At 42.2% G+C, this 12,028-nt stretch overlaps 1 protein-coding gene across 3 annotated transcripts in view; it reads right to left on the bottom strand.

Moving 5' to 3' along the window:
* The window catches only part of LOC124544629 (E3 ubiquitin-protein ligase FANCL), a 112,151-nt gene that overhangs the window by 96,471 nt on the left and 3,652 nt on the right, over positions 1-12,028 (bottom strand). For 2 of the 3 annotated variants that reach the window (XM_047123235.1, XM_047123236.1), the window contains exons 1-2: positions 9,021-9,140; positions 3,794-3,913 (exon numbers count right to left, since the gene is read on the bottom strand). In XM_047123235.1, coding sequence (XP_046979191.1) covers positions 3,794-3,913; positions 9,021-9,125 — 225 coding nt within the window. In that variant the 5' untranslated portion in view covers positions 9,126-9,140. Of the gene's footprint in view, positions 1-3,793; positions 3,914-9,020; positions 9,141-12,028 lie in introns of those variants that run through there. The other variant, XM_047123237.1, reaches the window with a different exon arrangement.

The raw sequence follows: 12,028 nt of genomic DNA, 5'->3' as shown, positions 1-12,028 counted from the left end.
TAAAAACATGGGCAGCATAAGCGGCCAGCACACGTTGGTGCCGTAACCGCAGTGGAGGGACACCTGCCTCCACTAGTATGTTGTCCACATGGCTGGTACGGAAGGCACCAGTGGCAAGGGGTATCCCACTGTGGAGGATTGGGTCCAGCACCTGTAACGCAGATGGGGATGCTGAGCCATAAGCCAGCCTCCCATAATCCAGATGGGACTGGATTTACGCCTGGTAGAGCCGTAACAGGGTAGATCGGTCGGCGCCCCAGCGGGTGTGGCTCAAGCATCTCAGAGCATTTAGATGCCGCCAACACGCCTGTTTAAGCTGCCGAATATGAGGCAGCCAAGTCAGCCGGGCATCGAAAACTACACCCAAAAACCTGTGGGTCTCCACCACAGCAAGGAGTTCGTCGGCAAGATAAAGCCGCGGCTCAGGATGGACTGTTTGGTGCCGGCAGAAATGCATAATGCGGGTCTTGGCAGACGAAAACTGAAAACCATGCACTACAGCCCAAGACTGCGCCTTGCGGATAGCGCCCTGTAGCTGACGTTCAACAGCTGCAATGCCAGTAGAGCTGTAGTACAGGCAGAAGTCGTCAGCATACAGGGAAGCGAAGACAGAATTTCCCACCGCTGCAGCGAGCCCGTTTATGGCGATTAAAAACAGACACTGAGGACAGATCCCTGTGGTACCCCGTTCTCATGGACTTGGAAGGAACTATGAGGGGCCGCGACTTGCACGCGGAAGGTACGATACGACAGAAAATTGCGGATAAAGATCGGCAGAGGGCCCCGAAGACCCCATCCATGAAGGGTAGAAAGTATGTGATGACGCCATGTCGTATCGTACGCCTTCCGCGTGTCGAAAAAGACAGCGACCAGGTGCTGACGGCGGGCAAAGGCAGTACGGATGGCCGACTCCAGACTCACCAGATTGTCGGTGGCGGAGCGGCCTTTACAGAACCCACCCTGAGACGGAGCCAGAAGACCCTGAGACTCCAGTACCCAATTCAAGCGCCGGCTCACCATCCGTTCTAGAAGCTTGCAAAGAACGTTGGTGAGGCTAATGGGGCGGTAACTGTCCACCTCCAAAGGGCTCTTTCCCGGTTTCAAAACGGGAATGACAATGCTTTCCCGCCATTGTGACGGAAACTCACCCTCGACCCAGAGACGGTTGTAAAGGGCGAGGAGGCGTCGCTTGCAGTCCACACTTAGCAATTTTACATAGGACCAGAATTGTCTTGAGTTCTCTGCCAGATCTTTTGCTAGGGTATGACAGTGGTAGTTGTATGCTTCACGTATATATCTTTTCACAAATGCACAAATCTGTATTAATCTTCACTTGTCATCATTTGTGCATTCTCTTTTGAACTGAGAGTGCAACAGCCTCTGCTTCCTCAGCATCTTATGAATTTTGTTATTAAACCACAGTGGGTATTTTTTACACTTTATAGACTTACTAGGCACATAACTCTCCAGACCACGATTTACAATCTGCTTGAACTGTGCCCGTAATCCCTCTATGTCCATCTTACTGGAACTAAGTGATGTCAGTTCACTCTCACAGTGAGATGCTAACAACTGCTTATCTGCTCTATCTAGCAGAAACTCTCTCCTAGCCTTCAAGACTGATTTATTAACTTTTGTAATCATAGTTGCTATAATGACATTATGATTGCTAGCCCCATTTCTATACTGATAGTGTCAATAAGATCCAGCCTATTTGTAGCTATAAGGTGTAAGATACTTCCAATGCATGTGGGCTGCCAAGCTAGCTGCTCAAGACAGTTTTCAGAAAACATGTTCAAAAGTATTTTGCAGAACTGTCTGTCTGTACCCCATGCAATGAACCCATAGACATCCCAGTCTATACTTGGTAGGTTAAAGTCGCTTCCAACTAGTGTCGCATGATCTGGATATTGACACATTACTGACCGTAGACTTTCTTTGAATGACTCTTAGAACTGTCACAGAAGAATCGGGTAGCTGGTAAAAACACCTAACAATTAACTTGATTTCACCTACAGCTGTTAAACATAACCAGGTAATTTCACTGTCACACTTCACTTCAACCTCAATAGAGATATTTTTGTCAACTGTAATGAACACTCTCCCTCCTATGGTCTCCAATCTGTCCTTCCGATAGAAGTTCCACAACTCACGAAATATCTCAGAGCTTCCCACTTCAAGTTTCAGCCAGCTCTTGGTCCCAAGAATAATTTGAGTGCGAGGGCTTTCCTCGAGCGTGGTAAATTCAGGAAATTTGTTCCAAATACTTCGATAGTTTACTGCTAAAATTTTGACAGTTGAAGTGTCTTTACTCTGAACGTGGTCTGACTTCCCTTGCTGCCTATCATTTGGCAAGTGTTCATCAGAGTACCTCAAACTACCGCTTAGCCTAAAATATCCTCATGTGCACTCCACAAATACTCTGATACCTGAGTAGCTGTTTCCTTTGTGTAGTGCACCCCTGCCCTATCAAGGGGACTCCTACAAACCCCCACCTGATAACACAGGTTAAGAAATCTGCAGCCAAGACCATCACAGAGTAAACAAAGCCTTTGGTTGAGACTCTCCACTCAGCTCCAAGCCAAAGGACTCTGGTCAACTCTGGCAACAATACTACAAATTGCGAGTTCTGCTTGTACCCCACTTGTAAGACCAGAGTCTTCACCATCTCCTCCAGCCGTCTCTATGAACTGAGGATGGCCTCAGAACCCATGCGACAGGCATCGTTGATGCCGATGTGAGAGACAACTTGCAGACGACTGCACCCTGCATGCTCAATAGTCGCAATCAGGGCCGCCTCCACGTCTCGAATGAGCCCCCCTGGCAGATGTACTGAGTGCTCATTAGCTTTCTTTCCAGTCCTGAATGCTATCTGCCTAAGGAACTTCACAACACACCTAACACTGGAGCTCCCGAGAACTAAAAAACCCCTCCCACATTTACAAATGTCTGCTTGTGTCTGTGTATGTGCGGATGGATATGAGTGTGTGTGCTATTGTATACCTGTCCTTTTTTCCCCCTAAGGTAAGTCTTTCCGCTCCCGGGATTGGAATGACTCCTTACCCTCTCCCTTAAAACCCACATCCTTTCGTCTTTCCCTCTCCTTCCCTCTTTCCTGATGAGGCAACAGTTTGTTGCGAAAGCTTGAATTTTGTGTGTATGTTTGTGTATGTTTGTGTGTCTATCGACGTGCCAGCGCTTTCGTTTGGTAAGTCACATCATCTTTGTTTTTAGGTATATTTAGCCTAATGATATCACACACATCCATGCCCGAGGCAGCATTCGAACCTGCGACCATAGCAGCAGCGTGGTTCCAGACTGAAGCGCCTACAACCACTCGGCCACAGTGGCCGGCTCAAAACTTGTACAATATGGAAAATATTTTAATTAGATTCCATTTTGAGCAAATTTTACTTTATTGGACTGTTAACAGAGTCCGGAATTGGAAGTGTTAGTGGCTCCATCTTGGGCTGCCTATGTTTATTATGTCATATCTCTTAGAGTCCCCACAAACAGCCAATCACATTTGTACTACCCATACAGAGAATATGCTTCACTATCACTCATTCTTACAATTACTACTGCAAATGTTTCCTTAGAGAGAGAGAGAGAGAGAGAGAGAGAGAGAGAGATATGGAGGTGGGGCCTTGTTCATTGCACAAGCCTCATAGTGTTTGTTGCAGAGTGGAGCTAAATTGTTTTCTCATAAGAACAAAAACTAATGATACTCTACAATATTGGGAATCTACTGGTAATCTGATTGACAAGCAATAATAACAATTCATTTTTATACCTGTGTTATTGCGTTCTCCTTTCCGCGCAGAAGGGCACTTATATCCCATGAACATTCCAGATGCATATCTTTCAGTGCTGGATAATGTGGGACATTGAGTGATATTCTGAATTCAGCACCCTGTAATGAAAGAACACAGTCTACCATTTAAAAGATGCACTTCAGATGTTTCCTGCTTTCAAACACACACACACACACACACACACACACACACACACACACACACACACACACACACACAAAACCCTAAGCACAATTAAGAAAGTTTTTTGCTAGCAGAATGAACATCAAAAGTGCTAGACTAGTGTGGCTACTCGAACGAGTACATAAATTAAATGCTAAAGCTTTTTCTTTGTTCATTCAACACATGTTTTACTTCAAGACAAATTTGACTGTCACACATTATATAATTCACTTGGAGTGATTATTTCTTGTGGATTCTTATGGGTCAGTTTTATTTTGTGTTGGTAATTGAAATGCCTGTCCTGTCAGATGGGCAGTAGCCGGTGGTGGCTATCTGGAAAGATGTGTGTTTTGCACCCTATAGATTGTAACTCATCAATACACTTGAACCAGGAAAGAGGTTCAGACAGTGACTTTCAGATGCTGCATTGATAACAGGAATAAACAACATACCAACTGCAAGGATCAACTGACTTCTTAATTTATATCCCTATATGCTGCACGTCATCTACCACAATGTAGCGTTTATAGTTGTTGATACGACATGAAGCTCATCAGTTTTGATTCTTGCCTTCTGCAATTATTTATGAGTTAATGTTTCTGATTTCTGTACAGTTCTGGAACTAACTTACTTATTTTTTTTATTTTACACATCTAGTTCCACAGGACCAAATTGAGAAGCAAATCTGCAAGGTCACAGCATGTGTCTGTACATGAAATTACACCGTAAAAGTAATAACAGACAAAACAGAATGTTTATGAACCCAAAAAAGGACAAGCCATAAGTTTATGTAATTGCAGTCAACAATATAACACAGGAATCAGCTTAACTTTTCACGGAACTTCTCGGCAGAATAGAAGGAGTGACCCATGAGGACACTCTTCAGTTTCAATCTGAAAGCACATGGATTACTGACAAGATTTTTGAATTCTTGTGGCAGCTTACTGAAAATGGATGCAACAATATGCTGCACACATTTTTGTTATTGGTAAGAGATGGAACTGATCCCCCATGGTACACAAAACAGGTCCGAACACTGTTGTAGAGGCAACGGAAAAAGCATGTGAAGTTCAGAAGAACGCGAAATCCCGAAGATTGGCTAAAATTTACAGACGCGTGAAATTGGCACGGACTTCAATTCGAGATGCCCTTAATAGGTTCCACAACGAAACATTGTCTCAAAATTTGGTAGAAAATCTGAAGAAATTCTGGTCGTATGTAAAGTACACAAGCAGCAAGACGCAGTTAATACCTTCGCTGCGCAGTGCCGATGGTACTGTTACCAACGACTGTGAGGCTAAAGCGGAGTTATTGAACGCAGTTTTCCGAAATTCCTTCACCAGGGAAGATGAATGGAATATTCCAGAATTTGAAACACGAACAGCTGCTAGCATGAGTTTCTTAGAAGTAGATACCTTAGGGGTTGCGAAACCATGGGTTTGTAAGAGTCGTTACTGGAACTAAAGTGTAGTTGCCTCCTTAGCAGTAGCTCCGTGGAATGCTGGATCTTGTCTGACTGCACCGTAAGCTTCGGTGTAATCTTCTGCTATTCTAACTAGGTGTCTCAGTTCTGCATGGAAACCTGTATTCTTCATTACGCCAGTAACTGGGCACTTTACAGTCTGCTTCTGATCTCCCGTAGAATTGTGGATTTAAGGGCATTACTTAGAATTTAATAATTCGGCAATATTCTGTCATTATACTTTAAAGACTAGTATGCAAGCAGTGGTATTTAACCTTTCAACGTACCACAATTTGGCCACTTGCACAGTGTTAATTTCTCACTTCACAATGGAACAAGCATATATCACATGCATAATGAATCATGTTCATAATGAGTTATAAGCACATATCACATGCGTAATGAATCATGTTCACAATGAGTTACAAGCATATATCACATGCATAACAAATCATGTTCATAATGAGTTACACCAACTCCTAGATACTGCCTCAAAAATTAACTACTGCCAATTGGCTATATGAAATTCAGTTCATTTTGCTAAGAACCCATTATTAAACTTCCTTTTTGAGTTATGTTCTGTTTGATAGATGTATTCAGTACAAAAAGTTGTCACTGGAGTGCAACCTCACCACTATGCAGTGTTATGCCTAGTTACAGACTATGCACTTTCAGAGAAATCACATAGATCTAAATAACTTGTGCATGTTAAGCTATGTACCAATTTGAGAAGGTACTTTGTTGATGGAGCACTGTTACCTTTTGTTCTGAAGTTTCAAAGATCTCAGACAGAGCATTTCCTGCTCAAAATAGGACATTTACAAGTACCGTCAACTGATCTCAGGAAACAAGGACAATGTTCCCACGTTGTGGCAGTCTTTCTGTACTTGTCACATGCTGCTAAACCCTTACATGCGCTGCCCATGTTATATGACTAAAATGCTGGTCCATTTGATAGGCAACAGTAGAACGACATAAAAGACCACACAGCAAGGCAAATGAAAACTGCCATGATTAATTCCATTATAACTGTTGCATTAAGTGTCAAAAGAAATGTTGGCTTTTTTTATAAAATGACCATGAACTTTTCTCAATATATTCATGACATCTTTACTAACAGCCTTCCATTCTTGCTAAGTTCTTTAGTCTTTACATCCCTGGTGTCAATAGTAACACTGTCATTTGCTTCAATTGGTTTGAGAAATACCCACTAGAATTTTGAATTAAAAAGTAGGGTCACCAGCCAGGAAATAATGGTCTCTATTATTTTTGTCTTCCCACTTTTCTAAGCACTCTTCTCACTCCATAAAAGATTTTTGCACACGAAAAGGCAAAGCTTCCACATTAAAAACACTGTTCTCATTAAAAAATGTGTGTTTTGTCTTCAATATTATGCACTGCTTTAAGCATATTATCAACATGGGGCATACATCTTAAGATTGTTTGCTGAGTGTCAGTACCACCTAATGGTTGAACAGTTTTTTATATAATCAGTAGGTGCCATATTGGAAATACAAAACACTACAAAAATAGACAGACTCAGACAACACCCCAAATGTGCATACATTTATACGCTCCTCCAGAGGTAGCACAGTGAAACTGAACTCCGCACCCTAAGTGAGTGATGGAAGTGGGGCTTAAAACAGGGTACAAATTAGCCAGACTACTCATCCTGTGTTTGATAATGAGAGCACTTAGTGACTTCCAACACATCATAATGTCAAATCTTTTCTAAACTTTTTCTCACTTGCATGCTTAATGTCAAATATTTAACACATTTGCTAATTTCTAAAGTAATCAGACGTCTACGGCTGCTTCAAACATTTGAGTTTGGTTCTTAAAGACTGCCATAAGATTTAACAGCAAGGAAGTTATTGCACTGCATAACTAATTTTCCATACAATAATGACTTACACCAATTTTAAACAGCCATTTCCTGATGCACGTATGCAAACCACATACCCTTGCCCAGTTGACATACCTACAAGGAGCTGATACCCACATCATACTAGCGCATCACATAAAATTTGTCTTGCCAAACAACAAAAATATTTATTAAGATATGCTAAAATACCTACTAACCATACCCCATCACCATACTATTGAACAGATATAAATCTGTCGTGATACTTCCCTGCCTCAAGTTTCGCAATTAGACACTCTTCTGATATCAAAATATATGCATAATCTTTCAACATAGTGCACAAAAATGTCAGAACCCCATTTGCAAAATCTTTCATGACATTGTCTGTTGCATAGGCAACAGCGACAATACTCAAATAATTTGGCATTTAAACATCACTCACTCACTGACTGAAGGAGAAGAAATGCTTACATAGGACACCAATTTACGGCTGCTGATGAAGCTGCCAAGTCAACATACACAATTTCTGTGTCCATCGCTATCCCACTCCTGCTCTCAACCACCTTCCTCAAGGTTCACATTCCAGTAATAGACATAGATGCTAGACTTGTCCCATACATCCTCCCACTACCACTTATTCCAGTCCTGTCATAAGCATCTCCTACCTCATCAAAGACAGCGCCACCTGTGAAAGCAGGCAGCCATGGTGTATACTGCAACTTGGCTGAAATCACTGTGGAAATCACTGTGCGGCATTTTATGTGGACATGGCCACTAACAAGCTGTCTCTCTGGATGAATGGACACTGCCAAACTGTGGTCAAGAAACAGAGGGATCACACAGTAGCTGAAAACGCTGCCCAACATTATGTGCTTCACTTTAACGACTGCTTTACAGCTTGCGCTATCATGATTCTTCTCACCAAAACATACAACACATCCTTCGACCCCTCCCCCCGCTCCCCTTCCAAGTCTTTGCCAGTCACTGTTCCCATATGCATCCATCCCCTTCCTTGCTTTTAATCCAATCTTACTCACACCTTCTGTCACCCCAGTACACATTCTCTCCTCTCATTTACCCACGTCCTCCCAGGCCCACTCCAGTTTTTCTCGCACTTTGTGCCCCTAGTGAACCTGCGTAGTCCTTTCCAATCCCCTGCTTCTGTCCTCATCCACTTCGACCCCCACCCCTCCCAGTACAGCTTTCTGATGCTGCACCTACAAAGCAGCCCACCATCCTGCCCTTAATACGTCCATGAACACTCCCACAGACAGCACTATAGCATCTTCTCCATCAGCACCCCAGCTGTGACTGCTGCTCACTGCAACCAGGCCATAGCATCTGCAGATGACAGGATTGTGCCTGTGCGAATGTGTGTTTTCTGTATCTGAAGGAGAACTATATCAAATAGCTTACTCTATTTTAAACATCCGTGTCTGCTGCTCAACACCACTGCATTGTACCAGTTCATCCCATTTTATATTATTGTTATTGTCTTTCATATTTTTCATTGTTTCATTATTATTTTGATTTCCCTTGGCAGCAGGCCAAGAAGGCTAACCATTAGCTGATTGAATGTAGTAGCTTTATTCACCCATGTATCAGTTTTACAAGGATATTGGACATATTGCAGTATTAAAGTTGAACAAAAATCTAATTCATATATGAGGTACGAGAATAAAGTAATGAGACTGACGTGGAAAAAAATGTTGCTTACCATTTTAGTCAAGTTTAGTGTTGTCTCCTTCAAAGTAGTTCCCTTATGACTGCAAACACTTGTTCCAGCGCTTCTACCATTGAAGGTAACATTTCTGGAACTCATTTTCTGTAATATTCTCCAAGACTCTCGTCACAGATTTTTGGACATCTTGTGTTGTTTGAAAATGGTCTCCCTTGACCACCGTTTTGACTCTTGGAAATAGAAAAAAGTCGCACAGAGTGATATCTGGTGAATAAGGTGGCTGTGGTAGTACTGAAATTTGTTTTGAGGTTAAAAATTGCTGTACTGACAGAGCAATATGGGATGGTGCATTATCATGATGCAGAATCAAAATCTTTCTCATACCAGGATCTTCAGTTATTATTAGACGAACCGTTTCTCAATTGAGCTTCAGTTCTTCTGCAATCATTTTCACGGATAATCTTCGATCAGATCGTACAAGTTCATGCACCCTGGCCACATTGACACCCGTCCGTGAGGTTGATGGTTGTCCACTGCAGTCTTCATCTACAACATTCGTTCTGTCTTCACTAAACATTTTATGCCAACGAAAAACTTGAGCTTTTGACATAACATCTTCTCCAAAAGCCTTTTGAAGCTTACTGTAAGTTGTCGTCGCGTTTTCACACAATTTAACGCAAAAAGAAATGGCATACCATTGTGCAATATTATGCGGTTCCATTTCCGTGACAAGAGACACAAACACATGTTAACTTGTTACAGCACAACTCACGGCTGAGCAGTTGCATCAATGTGCCACTTTGACTAGAAGCAGCTTATAGACCAAGGTCAAAGATATTTTGCCTACGCAAGCCTGCAGGGTTGGCACATCTTGCAAAGAAAATCAGTGTCATTACTTTACTGTCACACCTTGTATATAAGCAGTTACGCAAGTACTGATGATCTAGTTTGACAACGTAATCAGCCATGACCTCACAGTAGGAACTATTCTGACATTTGTCAGATATAATTCATGGAAACCAAAGAAAACCCAAATTAGAATGGCTAAATGGAGATTAGAGCCTCTATTCTACCAAATGCAATACCAGTTTATTTACAACAGTGTGTGGTGGAACTGGATAGTAAGTGACAGGAAGCCAGCAGTTCACTACCCTTGGCAGGGTAGCAGTGGAGTGGCGTGTAGTTGTCTGGTTGCAGCACAATTTATCATGGAAACATCATTGATAAAACATCCCAGCGATGCTTGGTGATGGTAATGCCTCTCCCCAGCGAGCGTGCTGTAGAGCGGTGTGTGCAGAGGTAAGTAAGTGGCCTGCAGTATCTGGCAACTTGCAGTATCACATCGCCAGAGAAAAAAATGATGTCGGCAACTCAGCGTGTGCACTGAAGCAAGGAGCACGCTGCAGTCTGGACTGCGGGTGCAATGACTGGACTCAGTTTCACAACTCGGGCCAGGACATGCCAGAATGCATGGAACCCCACCATGGACCCCGTATGAGAAGAAAGCTCCCAGAAGTAATGCCTGTGCTTGCAAGCTGAGGCGGACAGCAACAGTATGTCCGCACAAGTGAGGATGGTTGATTGATTGCTTGGTCCTGGTCTTGAGCAGTAGCCCTCCAGTGTAGGAAGCTGGCAGTGAGTGGAAGTAGGTTCAGGGGTGCCCCACTGACAGGAAGACGACCACAACACTGGACTCAGATCCAACAACAAGCCTGCAACTCTGAAGCTATAGATGGCCAAATCTCATTGTGCCAGCTTGTAGATTCATGTCAACTTGTATACCTGCTTAGACATCCCTTCTAAGTTGCAGCTGTCAGACAGCATCCATTGGTATAAAAATGAGGGGTATTTATATGGGCTTGGTGCATACCTGTTTTGCCGAGGTACTGATTACCATCATGTACGTCCCAACACAGCCCATGGCTTGGACATGAAGAAATTACTTTTTGATATTGCTGTGGCTCTGCTTTTCTGCATCCTCAGTGATATACAGGGTGTCCCATTTGTCTTGACCACCCTAAATAAATGTTTGTCCAATGCAAATTACTAAATGGTTAAAGCAAATGTTCTTTAAGGCCGGTATTACACTATCAAATTTCTTTGTCAAATATCTTTGTCCAAAATCTTTGTCAAAGATATTTGATGGTGTAATAGGAACTTTGTCAAATGTCGTCCAATATTTGATCAAATCTAGGGCCTCGCTGTAGATTTGATCAAAGAAATCGCTTGTCTTCTGTTCACTGCAATGTGACATGTTACCACATGGAGCGCTAGCATCGCTGCAGCGTTCTGTCGTCTGTAGTGTTTTTATAAACATTGCCGGTAAATACAACTGGTGTGTGCCGACAACTACAAAATTAATAGAGATGTATGAAGCTGATGAGGCGCTTTACAACGTGAGGCGCCCTGAATACAAAAATAAAATAAGAAGATTGGAGACGAGACCTGACCTGACCTGACCTAACATAACATAACCCTCTCCTGTAGCAAGGAATCAGAGTGTTACAATGAGCCTGTCTTCTGAAGATGTAGCAGTTCTTAAGTGAATATTGTGCTTTGTGATATGAGGATACACTTCACTGAGCGCATACAGGAATGTATGCTCACCCATTCTTAAGTAATTTTTTTAAGCTGAAATAACAATACTAATAGTATGAATAAATACAATACATCATTTGTTTCTATTAAAAATTTCGTCAATGGAGTAGGAGTTGGCCACTAGTAAATCTTTCAGGCTGCTTTTAAACTGATCTTTATTTGTAACTAAATTTTTAATGTTTTCTGGCAAATTATTGAAGATGAGTGTTTCTGAGTAGTGGACCTCTTTTTGAACTAAAGTAAGTGCTTTTAAGTCCTTGTGTAGATCATTTTTGTTCCTGGTATTGTATGTATGAACTGAGTTGTTTGTTGGATAAAGAGATATATTATTTATGACAAATTTCATTAAGGAGTAAATATACTGAGAGGCAGCGGTTAGTATACCCAGTTCTTTGAAGATGTTTCTACAGGACGTTCGTGAATTTACTCCACAAATAGTACGTATT

This window comes from Schistocerca americana, chromosome 8 (assembly GCF_021461395.2).
Source record: "Schistocerca americana isolate TAMUIC-IGC-003095 chromosome 8, iqSchAmer2.1, whole genome shotgun sequence".
In the NCBI taxonomy this organism is placed as follows: domain Eukaryota; kingdom Metazoa; phylum Arthropoda; class Insecta; order Orthoptera; family Acrididae; genus Schistocerca; species Schistocerca americana.
The sequence above is the reverse complement of the archived record's forward strand: the minus strand, read 5'-3'. Positions and strand labels throughout refer to the sequence as shown.